General features: G+C 42.0%; 1 protein-coding gene across 3 annotated transcripts in view; it reads left to right on the forward strand.

The window, feature by feature from the left end:
* The window catches only part of gnb2 (guanine nucleotide binding protein (G protein), beta polypeptide 2), a 56,035-nt gene that overhangs the window by 26,785 nt on the left and 5,563 nt on the right, over nt 1-23,687 (forward strand). For 2 of the 3 annotated variants that reach the window (XM_084319764.1, XM_084319765.1), the window contains exons 4-9: nt 2,119-2,225; nt 4,406-4,469; nt 7,831-7,993; nt 9,672-9,738; nt 12,032-12,233; nt 23,229-23,445. In XM_084319764.1, the coding sequence (XP_084175890.1) occupies nt 2,119-2,225; nt 4,406-4,469; nt 7,831-7,993; nt 9,672-9,738; nt 12,032-12,233; nt 23,229-23,445 (820 nt within the window). Of the gene's footprint in view, nt 1-2,118; nt 2,226-4,405; nt 4,470-6,495; nt 6,522-7,830; nt 7,994-9,671; nt 9,739-12,031; nt 12,234-23,228; nt 23,446-23,687 lie in introns of those variants that run through there. The other variant, XM_084319766.1, reaches the window with a different exon arrangement.

The raw sequence follows: 23,687 nt of genomic DNA on the forward strand, positions 1-23,687 counted from the left end.
TTCGCCGATCGGCCACCAGATGGCGGTCTTGAACCGTTGGAGAGTTGAGAGGAGATCTACAGGAGATCTCAAGTCTCCGTGGGTGAAATATGATTGCCATGACAGATTTTTTAAATATTGATCTCAAAGACGATGTACGACGTCATTGGCAGATTACGCATGGCGAGGAATGACGTCTAAAGTTGTCCTTGGCGATTAAAGGGTTAAGAGGTTTTAATGTTTAAAAAAAATGATTAAAGACCATAACCCTATCAAAACAACAGTCAAAGTGTATATTTTAATTTTTACCGATGTTTTATAAGATTTACCGAAAATAAGAATTTATCAAAAAAATTCTAATTATATCTCTTTTATCGTAAAACCATGAGGAAATGACTAAATCCAGATGTAACCCTGCCATTGGAAAGATGATCCCTTTCCCTATCCATAGATGTATGATTTGGCCATAATAAGGTCAAGGTCAAGTTCAAGGTCAAATATGAATTTATAATTAAAATGGATTATCATTTATTACTGTATCTACAAATCCTTCTGTTTAATCATCTTCCCTTTATTAATTTGCTTAGATTTTTTTTACACTTGATCTCAAGAAGGTGGTGAATGAGCTCAGTGAGCGAAATCAAATTAACCTCAATGTTTCCATGCAATTCACCGGCACAGATGCAAAAATAAATCATAATTTATATTCTCCTTTTTTTCATTACAATTTACTCAAGCCTAGTAACAGACACAATATTTCTGACACTGGAAATACATACCCCCAGATCCCTAGATGTTCCTAGATACCATGAACATGCAAATTGACCTCGTAGAAGTGGAGCAATCTTCCATTTACTTAGGCATGTACCCTTACTTAGGCGACATTTCTGAAAATAGGGCTACAGCTTAACAGGTTATATGGTGAACGAAACCCTCCAGATGATGATTACACGATTATGACATGTTTGGAACCTGTAGCGCCACCTATGTGCTGCATGTTGAGTGACTTCTCAGAGATATGTCCCAGTCTTTTTTTATTCGTTTTTTTTTTAACAATCTTGATTGTTTTTCCATATGTAATTTAACAGATGTGTCACTTTGAACTATGATATGTGTCTTTTACGTTTATTTTTATTTTTTATTCATGCATTCTAGAGTTAAAGAGCCAGGATAGAGGCTATTGCAGATAATTTTGGGGGAAGAGTATTATGTATTAAATCATCTCTGTGACTTTCAAAGCCAAACAAGGCCTACAGTACTTGACATGAGGTGCATACATGGTAAATAACCCTGAGGATTTATACTCCCAGCTTCTTCTGGATCACAATGTTGTATCATTACTATATACAGCAGTTAGAAGAGACTGGGTGAGAGTTTAGCTACACAACGTCAGATCCCTTGTTTTATTAGCTACCTAATAATACCCTTCGTCACACAACTACAACTGCTCTTCATCACACAACTACCCTTCATCATACAGGTAGAAACCACAAACCTTTGGATATGGAAGATCCTCTGGCTTGGCCTGGTGTTAAGTTGAGCTGAAAGGGTTTACAAAATATTTTTAAATAACTCAAACAAAACATCTTTATTTGACCAGTATAGGCAATTCTCAAATATAATATTCTATATTACTCAAACAGTGCTATGACCCTTGTTTGTGGAAAAACGAAGTTGTTACATTAGCTATCCCATTTTAGACTTGGGGTCCATGGTCAGGAATTTAGGACGGTCTGCCATGCATGTTATGTTATGATACAAAGAATGACATCCAGTGGAATGAATGACTGTTGTTTATCGTGCCATCAATCATTGGAATAACTGCCCAGTACTGAACATAAGTAAATTGAATAGCAAAGTGTCTTTCAAATACCACCTGAGAATGCACTACTTAAATATGTGAGCAAAATATTCTGATGTTGATAATGATGTCTACAATGTTTTACTGTTTTTAGATTATCATTGTTAATTGTGATTGTTAATTGTGATCTCATGTTGTTATGTTTTGTGTTTTCTGTTGTCTTTCTGTGTGGACCCCAGGAAGACTAGCTCGCCACTTAGGTGGCAGCTAATGGGGATCATTTTAAACAATAAACAATGAATGTCGTCTTAATCTTGTTCTTTCTTTGTATGAACTAGATAACTGCAGGCCTGGATCCTGTGGGGCGGATTCAGATGAGAACAAGGCGAACCCTCCGCGGTCACCTGGCTAAGATCTATGCCATGCACTGGGGCACAGACTCCAGGTGGGTATCTGACAACCCCTGTTCAGGCTTAGTTCAAGTTTCAAGTTTGTTTATTTTTTGTCATAATAAAATACACAATACTTTATGATGAAATGCTTGTTTCTGTATGAGCCCCTGAGAGTGTGCTACATACAGTAAAAAAAAGTAAGTACAAAAATAAGTTATTAAGAAGTAAGTAAATGAATGTTCAGTCAATATACATTATATACAATATACAATACAGAGTAAAATAAGTAACAGTGAGGTACAATGCAGAAATGAGATGAGATACAAAACTTAGGGTAGGGTGCAAATGAGGTATGAATGTAGTGCAAATCTAATAGATAAATATAAAGTGTTAAAGTGTCTAAAGTGAGTGGTAAGGTGAGTGTTTGTTTAAAGTGAGTGTGTACATGTGGATGTGTGTGCAGTGAGTGTAGATGATGGGTTGTTACATAGTGTCATTGTCATTGAGCATCCTGATGGCCTGGGGATAGAAGCTATAATCAAATCTTACTAATAGTAGTATGACCTATTTAAAACATTTTAGTTGTATGCCACTGAAATGTGGTTTGTGCAGTGTTTGTATAATTAAAGTAGGACCTGAACTTAAAGTTGCTATAGATAATTCCTCCTAACGCTATGTCCTGCCTTCATGAAATATGTCTCAATATGGAAGCGAGACAACATGCTGCTTCAGCTGCACTTTAAGAGTTATTTAGTTAAAGGAGTTGGAATGTGTGATGTCATATATCCCAGAGAGTATTAAATACAGCTCAGTGAAATGATAAAAACATTAAGGCCAATGGGGGGTCCGGGAGGGGGGGGGGTACGAGCTAGAGCATATGTGTGTAGGGTATTAGATAGCAGGTATTGGGGGTATATCCTGTATAAGACATTTAACTATAAGGTGATTTCATTGGATGTGCACTGTTAATAATGCTTGTATATCTTATCGTGTGTTGTCATGTTTGTCTATATGTTTGTTTAAAAAATTATAAAAAAATTAAACACAAAAACATTAAGGCTGTGATGGTGGAGTGTTCCATTAAATCTACCCATGAACCGTACAGTAATGACTTTTTTTTTACATTCAGAGTAATAAGACTATGGGGTCAAAACATCAAACAAGGTAATTGCTGGCGAACTACTGCTGGAGTTCACTGTGTTTCTGGTCGACACAGAGTTCACTGTGTTTCAGGTTGACACAGGACCCGTTGGGTGAAGAGGATATTTCACTTTAGTAGAACTTGTCAAAAATCAGCAGTCTTACGTCTTATCTAAAGTCATCTACTAGTAAACTAGTGACCACTGCTGCCCCTGTTGTCTGCTGTCAACACCACCATTCCTCCCAGGTGTCAGGCTCCTTTCACTACCATTCACTTTGAGGACCACGTCTAAATATAATACGTCTAAAGTATAGGGGTGTAAAGGTACACGTATCCGTACCGAACCGAACCGTTTCAGTGTGTACCGTACCGAACGGCTGTGTAGTGTACTGAACGAATACAACAGTTAAACAGTATGTTAACCACTAACGCCCACCGCCCACCGGGGGATGTTTTTTTTCACAATCTAATATAATTATTATAATTTTTAAATGTGTTTACAAGTCGATTATTAATTTCAATATAGAATATTCGTTGACAGCCCTACAAGTACAATTAGTTACTGCACACTACATCACCCCTGAGTGGAACATGAAAAGCCAAACTTTCCCCCAATGTACCGAAAACCCGTACCGAACCTTGACTTCAAAACCGAGGTACGTACCGTACCGTGGTTTTTGTGTACCGTTACACCCCTAGTCTAAAGTATAAACAAACTATACAGCAATATTATTTTGTGTAATGTATTTTTCTGAGCCAAAGGGGACTTTTTACATTTTCAAATCATTAGTAAAGGAACTATTTCTCACTTGAGGTGTAGTTTGACTGACTGTGGTGCACCATGCCGAAGGTCACGCTGCTGCCTAGTCGGGCGCCACCGCCATCCCTGTAGGAAAACCACGGCACAGACCGGCGATTTTGTCTGCGATCATCTGTAGAGCCTGCCCGTTTGCCTGTCAGACCAGTCACTATGGAACACATAGGTGTATAAACAAGGTGTGCTGGTGTGTACTTAGACAGAAGATTTACTTGATATACTGTATGTCCAGCAGGTTGATGTATGAAAATACTGAACAAACATGTCTCTCTCAGGCTCCTGGTCAGCGCCTCCCAGGATGGAAAACTGATCATCTGGGACAGCTATACAACTAACAAGGTAATGACATCAAAGTCATGTAATAACATGATCATCTGGGACAGCTATACAAACTAACAAGGTAATGACATCAAAGTAATGTAATAACATGATCATCTGGGACAGCTATACAACTAACAAGGTAATGACATCAAAGTAATGTAATAACATGATCATCTGGGACAGCTATACAACTAACAAGGTAATGACATCAAAGTAATGTAATAACATGATCATCTGGGACAGCTATACAACTAACAAGGTAATGACATCAAAGTCATGTAATAACATGATCATCTGGGACAGCTATACAACTAACAAGGTAATGACATCAAAGTCATGTAATAACATGATCATCTGGGACAGCTATACAACTAACAAGGTAATGACATCAAAGTAATGTAATAACATGATCATCTGGGACAGCTATACAACTAACAAGGTAATGACATCAAAGTCATGTAATAACATGATCATCTGGGACAGCTATACAACTAACAAGGTAATGACATCAAAGTCATGTAATAACATGATCATCTGGGACAGCTATACAAACTAACAAGGTAATGACATCAAAGTCATGTAATAACATGATCATCTGGGACAGCTATACAACTAACAAGGTAATGACATCAAAGTCATGTAATAACATGATCATCTGGGACAGCTATACAACTAACAAGGTAATGACATCAAAGTCATGTAATAACATGATCATCTGGGACAGCTATACAAACTAACAAGGTAATGACATCAAAGTCATGTAATAACATGATCATCTGGGACAGCTATACAACTAACAAGGTAATGACATCAAAGTAATGTAATAACATGATCATCTGGGACAGCTATACAACTAACAAGGTAATGACATCAAAGTCATGTAATAACATGATCATCTGGGACAGCTATACAAACTAACAAGGTAATGACATCAAAGTCATGTAATAACATGATCATCTGGGACAGCTATACAACTAACAAGGTAATGACATCAAAGTCATGTAATAACATGATCATCTGGGACAGCTATACTGTACAACTAACAAGGTAATGACATCAAAGTCATGTAATAACATGATCATCTGGGACAGCTATACAAACTAACAAGGTAATGACATCAAAGTCATGTAATAACATGATCATCTGGGACAGCTATACAACTAACAAGGTAATGACATCAAAGTAATGTAATAACATGATCATCTGGGACAGCTATACAACTAACAAGGTAATGACATCAAAGTCATGTAATAACATGATCATCTGGGACAGCTATACAAACTAACAAGGTAATGACATCAAAGTCATGTAATAACATGATCATCTGGGACAGCTATACAACTAACAAGGTAATGACATCAAAGTCATGTAATAACATGATCATCTGGGACAGCTATACAACTAACAAGGTAATGACATCAAAGTCATGTAATAACATGATCATCTGGGACAGCTATACAACTAACAAGGTAATGACATCAAAGTAATGTAATAACATGATCATCTGGGACAGCTATACAACTAACAAGGTAATGACATCAAAGTCATGTAATAACATGATCATCTGGGACAGCTATACAACTAACAAGGTAATGACATCAAAGTAATGTAATAACATGATCATCTGGGACAGCTATACAACTAACAAGGTAATGACATCAAAGTCATGTAATAACATGATCATCTGGGACAGCTATACAACTAACAAGGTAATGACATCAAAGTCATGTAATAACATGATCATCTGGGACAGCTATACAAACTAACAAGGTAATGACATCAAAGTCATGTAATAACATGATCATCTGGGACAGCTATACAACTAACAAGGTAATGACATCAAAGTCATGTAATAACATGATCATCTGGGACAGCTATACAACTAACAAGGTAATGACATCAAAGTAATGTAATAACATGATCATCTGGGACAGCTATACAACTAACAAGGTAATGACATCAAAGTCATGTAATAACATGATCATCTAGGACAGCTATACAACTAACAAGGTAATGACATCAAAGTCATGTAATAACATGATCATCTGGGACAGCTATACAACTAACAAGGTAATGACATCAAAGTAATAACATCTAGTACAAATACAATAAAACATGTATTAAGATAAGCCAAAATTATATTTACTAATGTATAGCCGAAATGAATGAATACATACTTAAATAAATTATAATAATAAAAGAGAGTGGATTTAGGGTTCTATGGGTTAAGTCGGCTAAGTCTAACTATTTTATAGTCGGTTGACGGTGGAGACCAAACAAGAATACACCATTCAAAGATGATCTAAAAACACTGGGAATGTATGACTGGGGGAAGAGAGTGGACCCAGGCTCGACCTCTCTGTCAACCACAGAACGCCACTATTAGTGTCATTACTATAGATTTTATTCGATTCGATTAGAATAGATTAGATTAAAATGTATTATATTATACAGCACAGTAAGTACAGTACAACGAAAAAAGATTTGGCATCTAACCAGAGTGCAAATGTAACAGTAAAATGCAATAGCAATATACAATGTACAGGTGATTAAACTGGATATCAAATATATAGATTTGTACTACTGAGTAATAGTGCAAATCAGATGTATGTACAGACTTGTAGTATTATTACACAGTAAATTTCGCAGAGTAAATTTTACTCAAACTGAGTCCATTTGAGCCCAATTGAGTAAAATGTACTCAGCGAAATTTACTGTGTATGTACAGTGATACAGGTATAAAGACACTATGGTAGTAAGTCATACTAGCCATCAGCGTAACTAGTAAGAGTAGGTAAGGGATATGTACAGATAGAGATAGTATATAGATCTGTAGTATCTACAGATATGTAACAAGGATTATATGCAGGTATGTACAGACAAATGTGGATAAATATACGGTAAGAATAAATATATATGCTAATATATGATAATAGGTATATACAGCATTATTGTATATGCTATCATACAGAGTTATGGGTTATATGCCGGTGTATAGTAGGTATATAGAAGGATTATATGCAGGTATATTCAGACAGATATGAATATATATATATATATGCAGTAAGTATAAATATATAAATGTATATACAGTATACAGCACTATTGTACATGCTAGCATACAGAGTTGTATTGCTAGAAGACTATAGTTTGAGGTAGGTAGTTAAGATTACCATGATTATTATGTAAGGCAGTTGTAGAAAGCAGTAGGCAGGTATAAATCGAGTATTGAGGTATAAATTGAGTAGGCAACAGAGTACTCAGAGTAATAGCACTCATTACTCAGTGTTATTATTGTTACTATGGTATTGCTTCCTCCCGTCTTGGTAAGTGGTTGTGTGGAGTGACGAGTGTGTTGACATCATGTCCCGTCTCTCAGATGCACGCCATCCCCCTGCGCTCCTCCTGGGTGATGACCTGTGCGTACGCTCCCTCCGGGAACTACGTGGCGTGCGGAGGCCTGGACAACATCTGCTCCATCTACTGTTTAAAGACCCGGGAGGGAAACGTCAGGGTCAGCAGGGAGTTACCTGGTCACACAGGTATAGAGCTGAGCACTGAGGGTTCTGTAGCACACTGAGGGTTCTGTACCACACTGAGGGTTCTGTAGCACACTGAGGGTTCTGTACCACACTGAGGGTTCTGTAGCACACTGAGGGTTCTGTACCACACTGAGGGTTCTGTACCAACCCTCAGTACCACACTGAGGGTTCTGTACCACACTGAGGGTTCTGTACCACACTGAGAGTTCTGTGGCACACTGAGGGTTCTGTAGCACACTGAGGGTTCTGTACCACACTGAGGGTTCTGTACCACACTGAGGGTTCTGTAGCACACTGAGGGTTCTGTACCACACTGAGGGTTCTGTAGCACACTGAGGGTTCTGTACCACACTGAGGGTTCTGTAGCACACTGAGGGTTCTGTACCACACTGATGGTTCTGTACCACACTGATGGTTCTGTACCACACTGAGAGTTATGTGGCACACTGAGGGTTCTGTAGCACACTGAGAGTTCTGTACCACACTGAGGGTTCTGTAGCACACTGAGGGTTCTGTACCACACTGATGGTTCTGTACCACACTGATGGTTCTGTACCACACTGAGGGTTCTGTACACTGAGGGTTCTGTACCACCCTGAGGGTTCTGTACCACACTGAGGGTTCTGTAGCACACTGAGGGTTCTGTAGCACACTGAGGGTTCTGTAGCACACTGAGGGTTCTGTACCACACTGAGGGTTCTGTAGCACACTGAGGGTTCTGTACCACACTGAGGGTTCTGTACCACACTGCCTAGGCACCGTTTTACACTGTTTTATATATTTTTATTTGTATTTAACCTTAATTTAACCAGGCATGTTATAGGTTATATACAGGTTATAAATAAAATAGAAAAGAGACAGACAGACAATTCATACACCACAGAGATAATTAAAACACACATCAAACAAACAACTAAATACAATTACAAGGTATGTAAATACATGAAGCAGAACAGACAAATGACAGTTAAAAGGCTGGGTGACAGTTGCAGGTGTGTGTAAAACAACTCTGCATAGTCACTCTGTATTATGTCTGTGTTTTGTACAGTATGTGTTAACCTGAATGTGTGCGGTTTTCAACATAAGCTCTTCATAACATTATGGCTGAGCGGAGACACAAGGGTCTGGCTCGTGCCGACAGCTGTTAGCGTTGTGACCTCAGGGATCATGTGTCGGCCGTGCCGTCGTCGTGTCCCTCGTCATCCTTATTTATCACTCCAGCAACTGTGAAATATTGTTGGTTTACACCTAATTGCATGAGTGAAAATGTGAAAATCACCAATTTGTTCAGCGGCTAAACATTTTATTTATAAGGATATATATATATATAATATATATATCTTTTAGAAATATATTTTATTGACTTTGATGGAGTAGTGATCAAGAACAGGGAGTCAACTGAATCATCTCATCATCGTTTTAAATATGACTGCTATTTTATGCTAACTTTACATTAAGAGAGATCTTATGCTGCGCACATGACGTCAAGAGAGATCTTATGCTGCCCACATGATGTCAAGAGAGATCTTATGCTGCGCACATGACTTCAAGAGAGATCTTATGCTGCCCACATGACGTCAAGAGAGATCTTATGCTGCGCACATGACGTCAAGAGAGATCTCATGCTGCACACATGACATCAAAAGAGATCTAAGAGAGTTTGTCTTTGATCTTCCAGGTTACTTGTCCTGTTGCCGTTTTATTGATGACAATCAAATCATCACCAGTTCAGGAGACACTACCTGGTGAGTGACGTTGGAAACGGCGTGGTGCAAAAAATCCCTTTCCGGCCACAACATTTGTTCCGCACTGCTTCCGGGTTCTAAACTAACACTATAGATAGTTCAGATTTGCATTTCAGTCTATTGTCATACTGTAGGCCTATGTACAACTGGTGCCACTGCAGTGTTTCAAGTTGTCTTGATATGATGCTACCTTAGCATTGGCAAGATGGCCATGTGGTGAAACCTTACTCATTAACAATGCACAAAGACTGATTTGTCTAAATGTATTAATAAAATATAGAAATTAAATGTAGATATTGAGATCCTTATAGTCTGTCTCTGTGGCCATCAGGGGATGGGGGTAGTGGGGGGTCGCCTCCAGCAGATACAACAAAACCAAAAAGGAATGACAAGGGGACGGGGGGGGGGACAACAACAACATCCACAGCTGACATTTGCTAGCGGTTAGCTTGTTAGCTAAGGGGAATGCCACCCATTTCAATAATTTACATATACTGTATATATGTTCTTCCTGTGCCCCCAAACAGTTCAGTCAGTATTTGTGAACACACACTACTCTCTCCTAAAGCTAGAAATCAGTGGGAGAACCTTGCTAATCTGTGATGAAACTGGGATGTAAAATCCCCTCCATAGACAATGTATTGGGATCTGAAATACCATTTTGAAATGCAAATATCAGCTTTATATAGTGTTGGTTTATAACTAACTTAACTTAACTAACTAAACTTGAAGTGTACAGTATACTGTTACAGTAGAGAGAGACACAACACATCTATAATGTAGGCTACTCGACGGGTACAGCTACCTGTAACATGGCAGTGTTGTTAACTGTCTTTCTTCTATGACATCATAAAGGTAGGACTTGTTCATTGTACTATCCTGTGGACAAGGGTGACGGGCAATTATGTTAACAGCGACACATTAATGAATTAACAACTGCATTTCCGTAGAGCCTTTCAAGTACTGTAGAGGCACAATTTACAACAGAACGACTGCATACACGTTTCAGCATGGATGATCCCAGTGGGAATCAAACCCCTAACCCTGGCACTATTAGTGCCATGCTCAGAGCACTAGCGGGGTGGACGGTATGGTCTAAAATTTATATCACGGTATAATTTGAAGCATAGACGGTAACGGTATATATCACGGTATCAGTGTTTCCGTTAGAATTTTTTTTGCCTGATAGGCAGGCTATATAAAGAATGACATCCTCAAGGCATGTAGATTTATAATATTTTAACTTAAAACTAGGCTACTTTTGCGTATACAGTCATTATATTCCAAATAAAATAAGTCCCGAGTCGAGACTCCGTGCTGCTCCCAACGAATCCCAATAGTATGCAACTGCAGAGCCAAAGAGCAGGGGCGCTTTCAGGTCCGGTCACAGGCCCGCTCAACAGCGCCCCCCACCCAACGGCTGAATTGCCAATGGCTGAATTGGAGTATTGCACTGTGCAGGCACAGCTGTCCAGCTCTGCGGCTCTGCAGCTGCATGCTTCTCGCAAAATCCAGCATCCAGCTCCCGCTGCCCAGCCGTCGTTATCAGAACACTACACACATATCATAATGTTCAGAGCAAACTGTAGTTGATCACCAGGTATGTTTTATTAACGTAGAATAATTCATATAAGAAAAACGATAGGGAAATCTCTTACCTTTCTCCACTGGTTAAAAATGCCAGGAACTGAAATTGAAACTTGCTGTGCGCCGCGGTGATATGTGTTTATTATGAAATGACAATTGCGTGTTGACACGCCCACTGCGCGAAGCCTCCTAAATAACTTTTTCCAGTTTGCACATATCTATTATCTATGACAAATCCTATCTATTTTTAGGGGCAAATGCGAGTGAAATAGTCGCGCTGTGGTTACATGACGTCATTGCTATTTTAGAGCTGCTCTACCGGTTACAAGGTATAGTCAAAATCCATACCGTAGAGCAAATTCATACCGTTTATACCGTCCACCCCTACTAGGCACTCTGCCCACTGAGCTGCACTGGACCACAAGTCGATAACACTTAACACCACCACAGCCATTAAAAACACAAAATATTCAGCTTAAGTCTGCTGGCTGAAGGGGAATACAGAGTCTGGGAGTGCTTTCTTCTCAACTATAGCCTCTCCTCTCCATATATACCTGTAGAAGAAGTAAACATTTGACCTTGTTTATATTTGAATATTTATGTATGTAGTGCATTTATTTTTGGTAATATTATAATAGCGCCAAGAAAATATAAACATTTGACCTCTGAGCCGACCTCTGTCTAACTGTGATCCTCTCCACCCCAGTGCACTGTGGGACATAGAGACGAGTCAGCAGACCACCGTGTTCTCGGGCCACAGTGGAGACGTCATGAGCCTGTCCCTGTCCCCTGACTTCCGCACCTTCGTGTCCGGAGCCTGCGATGCGTCCATCAAGCTGTGGGACATCAGGGACAGCATGTGCCGGCAGACCTTCACAGGACACGAGTCGGACATCAACGCCGTCTGCGTGAGTGACATCGACATGGACTGGTTCACCTGGTCACTGGGGTGAAACCGTGCCCTTTTAATTTATTTTATTACCCCTTTCACTACCACACTAGAGAAGGTTAACCCTTTCACTACCATACTACAGACGGTAATCTGTAGTGTGGTAGTGAAAGGGTTAACCTTCTCTAGTGTGGTAGTGAAAGGGTTAACCATTTGTCATGTGGCAGTGAAAGGGTTAACCTTCTGTATTGTCGCAGTGAAAGGGTTTACCCTTTGGTATTGTGGTAGTGAAAGGATTAAGATAAATGAGGGTCTGTATGCCCTACCAGTTATAATATGTTACAATAAATATATAGGCAATACATTTTTTTTATCTGAATATATACTATGAGTAAGAGTAAAAGTAAACAGTATGCACAAGGTGCAGTATACACAAGGTACCCTAACTGGCATGATATACTTCATATGTGCAGGTTTTGGTGGTAGATAAACTAATTTAGCTGAGTAGTTAAACTCATTTACAGTGTCGTCAAGATGTTACATTTATGTCAAAGTGTGTTAAAAAAAAACATCAGACAATCAGATTAATTAAGAGCAGTTGCTATGGGAGATTACCATTAGCTAACTGCCAGCAGGGGATACACATGCAGTTCAGTTCAGTTCAGTTGTTTTTTATTTCGGGTTTTTGGCCACATAACAATGGTCATTCCATAAATCGCCAAAGTTTTACCAGCTGCTATTGCAGCATTGTCCAATTGTCCGAAAAGGGCTAGGGAGAAGCATGTATTCCTAATAACATTATTTATTGTTAACTTTTGTCAGACACAGCCACAATGTACAAAGGGGTAGCACTAGAACTAGCAAACTCTTCCACAGAATTCTCATACAATGCAAGGGGCATTGAGAACATAATAACTAACATTCTCACATAGCAAGTGAGATAATTAAGAACAACTGTATTTCAGCAAATGTACTTAATTCAAACATACTCTCTCTCTCACACATACACACTCTCTCTCACACACACAGTAAGTGACACACACACAGTGAGAACATTAATAACAGAATAATAACCATCATTATCACACAGCAAATGAGACCATTATGAACAAAATAACGTTAGGTTATGACTATAACCAAGTTCTGTTAGTATAGCGACGCTCGGCGTCACTCTCTGCACTGTCCTCGCACACGTGCACGCTCACTGAATAAAGACCACAATGTACCTTTAATCCCAATATTTGTCTGACCACACCCCTATCAGCTTACCCATATAAGCAGGGGTGGGGCCACCCACTCGCCTCCTTCCCAAGCTTTCACCACAAGGCGAGATCAAGGGCTGCAGCGGCGTCGGACGCCGAGCGTCGCTATACTAACAGAACTTGGTTATAGTCATAACCTAACGTTCTGTATCGTATAGCTCTCGCTCGGCATCACTCTCTGCACAAGGGAGGCCGAGCGAGAGCCATCGGCCGACAAATACACCCCGCTGAAAGCCCCCCACAACCATCAGAACAGGGAGGGCCGAGCCCCCCCGACCCCCCCTAATGGAGGGCACCCCCCCTATTGGGGGCTTCACGGGAGGGCGACGGACCCGACCGTGCGAAGAGGCACTCAAGCAACTCAACGCACAGGGTGAGCAGACCGTGGCTTGACCCCACGACTACACACACGCACAACCCGCATGCCACCCGGGAACGAACGGAGGGAACAACCTCGTTACTGCCCCCAGAATCACGGGGTCAAGGGCAAACCCAACCCTGTGGCAAGGCCGTAGCAGCGGAGCGCGAAGGAAGACCCAGACCCACCAAAGGGACTGGACCCCCTGGAACGGGGGCCCGGAGAAGTCCATGATGCCAGCATCAAGACCCCACCAGGTGGGCACTTAGTGACCCCGCCCCCCACATCGCCAGCGTATTCGGACAAAGGCCCCTCAGCCAAGCGGGCCCTGTCCCCCCAATAGTACACCGCCTGGCACACTGACCCTGCAGAACAGGCAGTCAGCATGGCCGTAAGCACACAAAAAAGGTTAACCAACGGAAGCAGGCAGCGCACCGGGGAAAAACCAGGCAACAGGCTGTTAACCCTAGCCTGGAGACTGCGGACGAGACAGGCGCCAGAGGGGACAGCTGAACACAGCCGCCCCGGCGGAAGGGGCGTATGCTGGCGTTGTTGCATGACCAAGCCTCCATTTAAAAACCCCCACCCAGAGGGGTTGAGGCAGAGAAGGCTGACACGATTGGCAGACGTCATGAACGTGCAGGGGCACCCTCAACCGGGTAACCCGGGAGTTGACACTGCTCCAACACACCAGGGAATCAACCACCTTGGTGTTACCCAATGCGGTGGTTGTTCCTATAACCCCTCAAGAAAAAACTCCACCGGCTATACCGCAGTACAAGTGTTTCAGTTTTCAAAAAAGGGTTAACCCAGGCCTACGGGTCGACGAAACATGACTTCGGACCGGGCCCGGCGATACGGGAAGCACAGGGTCACCAGAGGAGGCACACACTCACTTTAAACAAACACACTGTAGCACCCACTCCACACACTTTACAGCACACACTCACTTTAAACAAACACACTGTAGCACCCACTCCCCACACTTTATATTTATTGATGAAGGATTGCACTACAACTCGTACACCTTACTGTAAATTGTACCTAAATTGTACCTCATCCCATTTCTGCTTTGCACTATATAGTACTGTACATTAGTACACTGCATAGTATTGTATATTATATGGTAACTCAGTTACGTCTATTCTGCATCGAACATTGTACATATGTCTATACTGAACACTGTGACCTCATTTTCTACTTCTAAATTACATGCTATACTATGTTATTTGATACTATCTTGTCTAGCACAGTCTCTGGAGCGTAACAGTAAGAAGCATTTTGTATGAAAGTATTCTGTACTTCTGTATGACAACTATTAAAGAAACTTGAAACTTGAGGTCAAAGACCACCCCAACAGGCCCCTCTTCGCCATGCGTGAGAGAGGAGCGAAAAAGAATGGAGAACCAGCCCCAAGCACACCGTACTTGGTATTCCCAGGCGGTCTCCCAACCAAGTACTAACCAGGACCAACCTGTGTAGCGGCCGAGATCTGACGAGATTGAGCGTGTACAGGTTGGCATTGGCCGTAAGCCATTACGACAGTGCTGAGTAAAAAATGTACCCAACCAGGGTCTCCATAGCGCTTAACCCTGTGACACCCGGACCGACCTGGCATTTTTCCCACTGAAAAAAGCCCAAGTCCCTCAGGGTACCAGAACAGCAGATCTGCATCCCCGGCGGACAACGGGTTCAACTGATCCGGACCAGCGTGACCAGAACAAGTCCCGTGCCCTAACCACGCCGACATGCCTACTCCAGGAGAAGGGGCAGATATGCGTGTTGATCTTAAACATGAAAAGAAGGCGCCACCCAGACGTTCGGGCGAACCGCGCCCGGTGGCCCACCCCCAGGGTGTGAGACCCCTCTACATATGTTCAGATCCATTCCGTCATCATCCCCCAGATATGAACGAGAATCCGTCGATAACCAAACCAGGTCGTCGGATTTGGTCGTCGGAAGAGGAAAAACCTCCATCCCAGTTGCTTTATAAAAACGCCATTTTAACCTCAAGCAACCAAGGTGTGCCAATCAGTCGCCTGTGTACAGAACACCCCGAGCTAGCACTATACGTGCGTCGGGACACACCCACATCAATGAACAGGCTATTTAGACCTGTCATTGAATCCCCAAGGCACCCAGGGGAACGACAAGAGGGGTGTGACACTTCCTAACTCCAACTCTTTTTAATAGAAAAGCAGGAAGCACCAGCAGTATGTATCCCAGTCTACACAGCTGGGGGTAAACATTTTTCACATTTTTACATCCCACCACCCTCCCATAGGAAGGAGACGGGAATCCCCAGAGAGACTTCCCACGCGAGCTGTACAGATTGAAAAGAATATATTGCACCTTGAGCCATGTAAAAAATTGGTTTTAGGGCTCTCCGGGGGGGAGGCACTCAACCCATACACACTCAATAATCGAATTGAATCGAATACATACACAATAGAGTAGGACTCCTTCTTGAGGGTCCACTCACCTTGACAATCTGAGGAGGAGGCTCTGTACTCTGAAGGAGGCTCCCTCACATGGAAAGAGGAGTCCCAACTCACAGAAGGCCCAAATAAGAGCTTGGTGAGGAGAAGCCCTGACCACCCCCCGAAACAGATCCATCACATGGACCTGAACAGCACACGGAAGTCCTACCAACAGAGACGCGCACGGTGACGTACTCTATGGCGGGGGAATTTCTGCGGTGCACACGCCCAATATTCCAGGCCGTGGGACCAGGAAACTCCCTCCCCCCCCTCACCCTGTAACGTGCCAAACCGCAACGTGACAGGAACCTTGAAGGACAGGTGGGTTTACCCCTGACCAACAGAAAAAAGGGGGAGGAAAGGTTACTAGTTCACCCCTTTACGACCCCACACCCATGATACGATGTAATGACAAAAAGAGAGTATGACACAGTCATAGTCAGCTCTATGAAACGTCTGACAGCTTCACACAGCGCATGAGCCAACCTGCTATCTGATTTTTACTAAGGAAAAAACACAGAATAGAGAGGGCTCTCCAAGAGCCCCGGTCCAAACTTACACATGTGCTTCTGTGGCCAGTCCAACCCAGTTGTAGGTCACATGACACACACAACCCATCATCACCTACAAAAAATGGCAAAAACACTCTACAGAGGAACGCCGTTTTTCATAATGAGAGAATACATAATTCTCGATTAGTATCGGCCACAGGCCTTGCTAAGCACACACGAAAGCGACCAAACAATTTTTTCTTTTAGGAAAATAAAGTTTCTCCAGCAGTTTTAGCACAACCTCAGCAATCAAGCTAAGGGTTACATCGTATCCCTACCACACAGTGACACAATGTAGTGCAACAACATGTCTGAAAGGAGGATGAAGAAGTCCCCAGGGAACCGGGGGGAAACACAATCCTCCTACTTTACCCTTAATACGGCCAGTTAAAACAGGAAAACCTGTTAATATGTGAACACACTGTTCATTGTCATTACAGGCTGAGAAAAGAATCATTATTTACTCATTTGTCACTAAGCATAGCTTTATAGGTTAGTTAACCCCCTTAGTTGTGAGTACACAGTACATATAAACACACATGATGTTTCTCAACACAACAAACCAGATCATTTTCACATCTGTAACAACAACCCGATTTGCATGGAGAAGCTAAATACCAGTGACAAGACAATTCACACATAACTTGCGTCGTATCCTAAATGTAGTGCAGCAACACTCGTTTTGGAAAACATCGTTATTTACAAAACATTTAGAAGGGAAAGCCAGAAGAAGTGTATAAGGTCTGGTCAAACCTTGCCTACCCGGAGCGTAGATCAACAAAGTGCAGTCTCAAGGCACCGTAGTAAACACAGCCGTTCTGTGTTGCCGACCCGGCCAGCGTCGCCGCTCCAACCCGTCGCTACGGTCCCCTTTGTTGACGCATCATTGCCGTCCTGGCTCAGGGCAGGGTCGACGAACATCCTCTGTCAAAGATGACGTCGTAGTCAAGAGTGTTTAAAACATGTTATAATCAAAGCACGTTCAACAGAGTAGCATTAAGCTAACGGCCGCTCCAACCGTCGGTCGCTACCGCCCCTGCCCACGAGACGCCGAGCGAACGGCGCACGCGACCAGAGGGGAGCTTCGAATCCCCCCCAGCCTCTCCCCGTGAGGGAGAGGGGAGTTGGAAACCGCGGCGGCGCGCGAGGGGCCGGAGCCACCCCGCGCTGGGCCTCGGCCGATAGCAGCAAGCTAACGTTTCCTAGCCTAGCCAGGTAGGCCACCTAGTGATCACAGCAGGCTAGCGCCGCAGCTAACAGCTGACTGGCTAACAGTAGGCCACCACTAGCACGTAAGCTAAGCAGCGACAGCAGGAAGCCAACGCTTCCTAGCCTAGCCAGGTAGGCCACCCAGTGATCACAGCAAGCTAGCGCCGCAGCTAACAGCTGACTGGCTAACAGTAGGCCACCACTAGCATGCAAGCTAAGCAGCTATCACCAGAACTTGTACACAATGATATAACACTCACCCAAACAGGCCGCCGTTCTGAAACCCTCCTCACTTTTTAAGAGAAAAGAGAAACAAGATGTCAACACAGTTTTACAACAGTGATTTTACCAACACCCGACGGAGCCAGCACAATACCCAACTGGCCTGTGTAGCTGACTTTGAACACAGATCTTCCGCTAACGAACATCTATGCCCATATCTCCTCGTGAGGGAATACTCTCATTTGGATATGAAAGATGGGGCCTAACACGGTGACAGAGAGACATCCACTCGTCCAGAAAACACAGGGATCATCAGTGTTAATGGTTGTGGCCCACTAGTTAAACTATAATGGGCTTCAGACCAAGGTCTTCTGTCGCCTAGGAGGCTGAACAAAGGACCCTAGTCTGGGGCCGGTTTTCATAAACATTCTCAACTAGCCCCCATAGCACTAACAGACAAGTGGAGCTTGCCAGCAAAACATAACTTACCAAACCTGGAACCCACCGCTTCTCAGCGGCGCGTCCTACAGCCCAGCTGTGTCTTTACCGCAACCAGCACACAGCAAGGACTGCAGTTGGAAAGGCATGTAGCGGCGCGAACTCCCAATACGAAAACCGGTGGAGGATTTTTAGAATGATCATCATCTTCCAGACACTCCAGTACGAAGACAATATCGCCGTATTTTCTCGAAAATAGTGAGAGAGAAAATAAAGATATGATGTCAACGTATCCTTGTTTTCCAACTCTTCTCCTACCATCACATCACTTCAAGTGGGGATCTACCGAGGCACTTCCTTGTGGTGAAAGCGAGAAGGAGGCGAGTGGGTGGCCCCACCCCTGCTTATATGGGTTAAGCTGATAGGGGTGTGGTCAGACAAATATTGGGATTAAAGGTACATTGTGGTCTTTATTCAGTGCGCGTGCACGTGTGCGAGGACAGTGCAGAGAGTGACGCCGAGCGAGAGCTATACGATACAGAACAACTGTACAGTATTTCATCCAAACTCTCTCTCTCTCTCACACACAGCAAGCATTTGTACTTCATTCTCTCTCTCTCTCTCTCTCTCTCTCTCTCTCTCTTTCTCTCTCTCTCTCTCTCTCTCTCTCTCTCTCACTCTCACTCTCACACTCTCTATCACTCTCACACTCTCTCTCACACACACAGCATGTTGTTGTCCATTGACAACTCACATAAGCAGGGCCGGACTGGGGAAATAATTCAGGCTGGGAAATATAGTGTGAAATATAGCCCCAGTCAGGCCCCCTTTTTAAGCAGGGGGTCTGGGGGTCCCTTTAAATGCGAGTGTTTGTGATGGGCATCACAAATTATTGTAAAAGAAAAAAACACACACAAAAAGTGAAATATTTTCAATATATCAAATGCAAAGTAGATTTTTCTGGGGGGGGGGGGTTATTACAGGCTAGCATGTGTCAATGATTAGCAACAACACTGATTTTGATGGATTTTTAGTTTTTTGTAATGTCAGATTTAACAACTACTTTTTTCAGATATTTTTTTTACCTGATATTACAAAAAAAATAGAAATCAGGGGCTGAAGTTGAATAAAAGATTTATGACTGTTTAGACTGCATTACTCTATGTCACAGTGATCTCCTGATTGTTCCCCACTTAGGTTATCTATCTAACTATCACGCCGCCGCAACTAGAAACACTGACCAGGCCTGCTTCTAAGTTCAGTGGCATGACTGCAGACAAAAACAAAATTATTAAAAAAAAATATATATAATTATAATAACCCTTTTTTTGTACCACCAGCAGGGGGCCCAAGTACCACCGGTGGTACGCATACCACAGGTTGAGAACCACTGGTATATATAATAGTATATAGTACATAATAGTGTATACAACACATAATGTGATATGAGATATATAGTACATGATATATACAATATAATATAGCACCATAATATAATAGTATGTAGAGTAAATATAGTTTAATATAATATACAAATTAATTATAATATGATTATATAATGTAATATGATATAACGTACAATACAGTATCATATGTATATATTTTTTATTAATATGCAATTAAAGCTCTTCTTCCCTTCTGTACCTATCGAAAATAGATTTTTTTAGTCTAGATTTGAATTGATTTATGTTTTCACAATATTTTAGTTCATCCTCTGTCTAGCCCATTCCACAGTCCGTAAGAGGAGATACACATTATTTTCAGGTTGGTTTTCATCACAGGTTTTTTGAAGTTCAATGGTCCTCTGAGGTTGTATCCCCCCTCTTTATCCAGAAATTTGCTTCTTACATTTACCGGTAATTGATTATTTTTTGCTTTGTACATAACTTGCAGAGTTTTAAAGTTTACCATATCAATGAACTTCAAAATGTGTGATTGTAGAAACAGTGTGTGTGGTCTTGATACCCTTCATTGTTTATTACTCTTATTGCTCTTTTTTGTAGGATAGCCATGTATTTATGGTTGTTTTGTATGTGTTACCCCATACCTCACAGTTGCAGTGGATGTTTTTGAGCCACTAAGATTAACTGGACTAACTAGCTGATATACCGTACTACTAAAACTGACTAATGGGCCAATCAGGGTTACCAGAGTAGATTAGGCAATCTCTTCAGAAAAGCAGATTGGTTATCTGAAATGGTTTGATTCTGTTGATATGCAGGGGGATAGTGATCAAAGATTTCAGTCCTGTTCTCAACAGGCTGTTTCTATGTCTGTAAGAAGCGAGCCTCCCTGATTGTACAAAAATTATAATTATCGTACATCTACCAATGCTGTTCAAGCCTGTACTGTCGAACAAAATTCAGATCCAACTGTCAAATTAGGCGTTGCAGATAAAATATGATTCAAGATCCAGCAATATCATTCAAAATGTTGTCAGAAACATATTTTAGGTTCAACTTTAGATGGAAAAGAGAACGTTTCAAGGAAGCGCATTGCAATGAGCTTTTTCATTTGACATCACATAAAGACGGAATTCCAAACGAGTCGTTTAAAGGCACCGTTTCTGAATACACGTTTGGGTGCAAAATCTGACTGGCTTGTCTTGTTTCAGAGTTTGAGTTATTAGGCCCATCAGAGACCAAGGCCCCGTTCCCCGTACCTGGATAACTGAGTTAGCCGGATAACCTTCGGTGAAGTCTGACTTAAGCCGGACTTTCCGGCTCCCCGTACCTGGATTGTCCAAATCACCATGACAACAGATCCAAAAGTTTGAGCCTGGTCGAAAGCAGGGTTTAAGTTCAAGTTAGCCGGATCAACCATCGCCACGCCCCCGCAAAGAAGTGACAGCCCGTTTCCTGAAATTATTCCCACAGTCTACGATCTGCATTATACCATTCTGAATTACGTTTTTGTGCTCCATTCTTCCAGAGGGGGCTTTTGAAATGTAAAATAGACCCAAAATGCTGATACTAAATTCACTTTGTCCTAAATAATGCACGTTATATATACCGTGGCGCTCGCTCGGTGCGATGTACACATTATGACTTTGTGGTTATTTTAATTGTAACTGGGATTAAGATGTCTGATGAGATGCGCTGTTTGACGGATTTGAGAAATTGAATGAGCCGTTGACGTCACATTAATGAATGAGGATAAAGAAATAAAACTTCATTCAAAATAAAGAATATTCTAAACACGGGTCTCTCGTTCATTAATGTATAAACAATGAATTTATCCCATCTGGCACAGTGGCGCAGCGGTAGTGCTCAACCCTGCCAACCCAGCGACCGGTGTTCGAAACCCCGTGTTTCCAATATAATTTTTTTGAATATAATATTAATGATTATACGCCAAAGTAGCCTGGTTTTAAGTTAAAATATTATAAATCTACATGCATTGAGGATGTCATTCTTTATATAGCTCTCAACGTGCACCAAATTGAATTATTCCTATATTGCAAAAAGAAGGAAAAGACTAGGGTTTCGAACCCCGGTCGTCTGCGTGAAAGTCAAAAGAACAACCCGTTAGACCACAGTGGAGATAAGTAAAAGATCGACCACACATCAATCAATGGGTAAGAGAGCCGTATCGTAAAAAAACAGTTTAACTAATTATTTTTGCTAGCAAGATCTCATTTGATTATTCAATCCAGCAGGCAAGTTTAAAGAAATATAATCTGATTGATTGAGGTAATGAGGGACTTAAAGTTAGCCTAGATAACGCATTTAACTTGTCGGCGAGGCGATTGAGCCGTATTGCAATCTGTCAATAAAGTTTTAAATCAATTAATCAATCAATGCCGTTAGAGAATCAGGATCTCTGCCATCGATACGTGCTGGCTTTTCAACTGAAGCGCATTTATCCTGGGTCTCAAGTCTGAATCGAGTTAACGAGACTGAATCCACCTTCGAGGAACAGGAAAATCCCGGCTTCAAACATCGGGTTAACTGAATCTGGATAATGACATCTTGATCGACTTAGTTGAACCAGGTACGGGGAACGGGGCCCAAGACTTCCACATCACAACCAACGTCCTTCTGGACAATGGGATCTAGACATTTACATTTAATAATTTAGCTGATGCTTTTATCCAAAGCAACTTACAAGTTCTGTACCACAAGTCAGCAGGAAGTGGTTGTTAACTGTGGTGGCTAACTGTGGTATTATTATTATTATTATTATTATTATTATTATTATTATTATTATTATTATTATTATTATTATTAAGTGACATTATTCATCAAACAAGTTCGAACTTGACTGTTACACTCTGAGTGCATAGTAGTATAGACATATTAGCATAGTAGGTAGTAGTATAGGCACAGTAGATTTCTTAGGTTAGTCGTTTATTTTAGATTTTTGATTGAAGAAGTGTGTTTTTAGTCGACGGCAGAAAATTGGGTGGGTTTCGGCTGTCTTGACTGGTGGGAGGAGAATAGCGTGCTTACCAACCCCCCCCCCCCCCCTCTCTCTCTCCTTCTTGCTCCACAGTTCTTCCCCAACGGCAGCGCTTTCGCCACAGGCTCAGACGACGCCACCTGCAGGCTGTTTGACCTGCGTGCCGACCAGGAGCTCAGCCTCTACTCTCATGACAACATCATCTGTGGCATCACCTCCGTGGCGTTCTCCAGCTCCGGACGCCTGCTGCTGGCCGGCTACGACGACTTCAACTGCAACATCTGGGATGCCATGAAGGGAGACCGAGCAGGTCAGTGGTGTGTGTGCGCTTGGCAAGACCCAAAAATGCACAATCTCTCTGATCTTTTGTTTTTTGGTATTTTATTTGAACAGGTTGTCTCATTGAGACCTGTATACATACAATAGACATTATACAACCACATTGGACAAACAAGTACAGTTCAGACAGAGATTACCATACAGTAGTTGAACAACAGACAAACACGTAGATTAGAAATCAAAGAGGAGAGACAATAGGGATATTTCATAAGC

Source organism: Notolepis coatsorum, assembly GCF_963971535.1.
Source record: "Notolepis coatsorum genome assembly, chromosome: 8".
Taxonomy (NCBI): Eukaryota; Metazoa; Chordata; class Actinopteri; order Aulopiformes; family Paralepididae; genus Notolepis; species Notolepis coatsorum.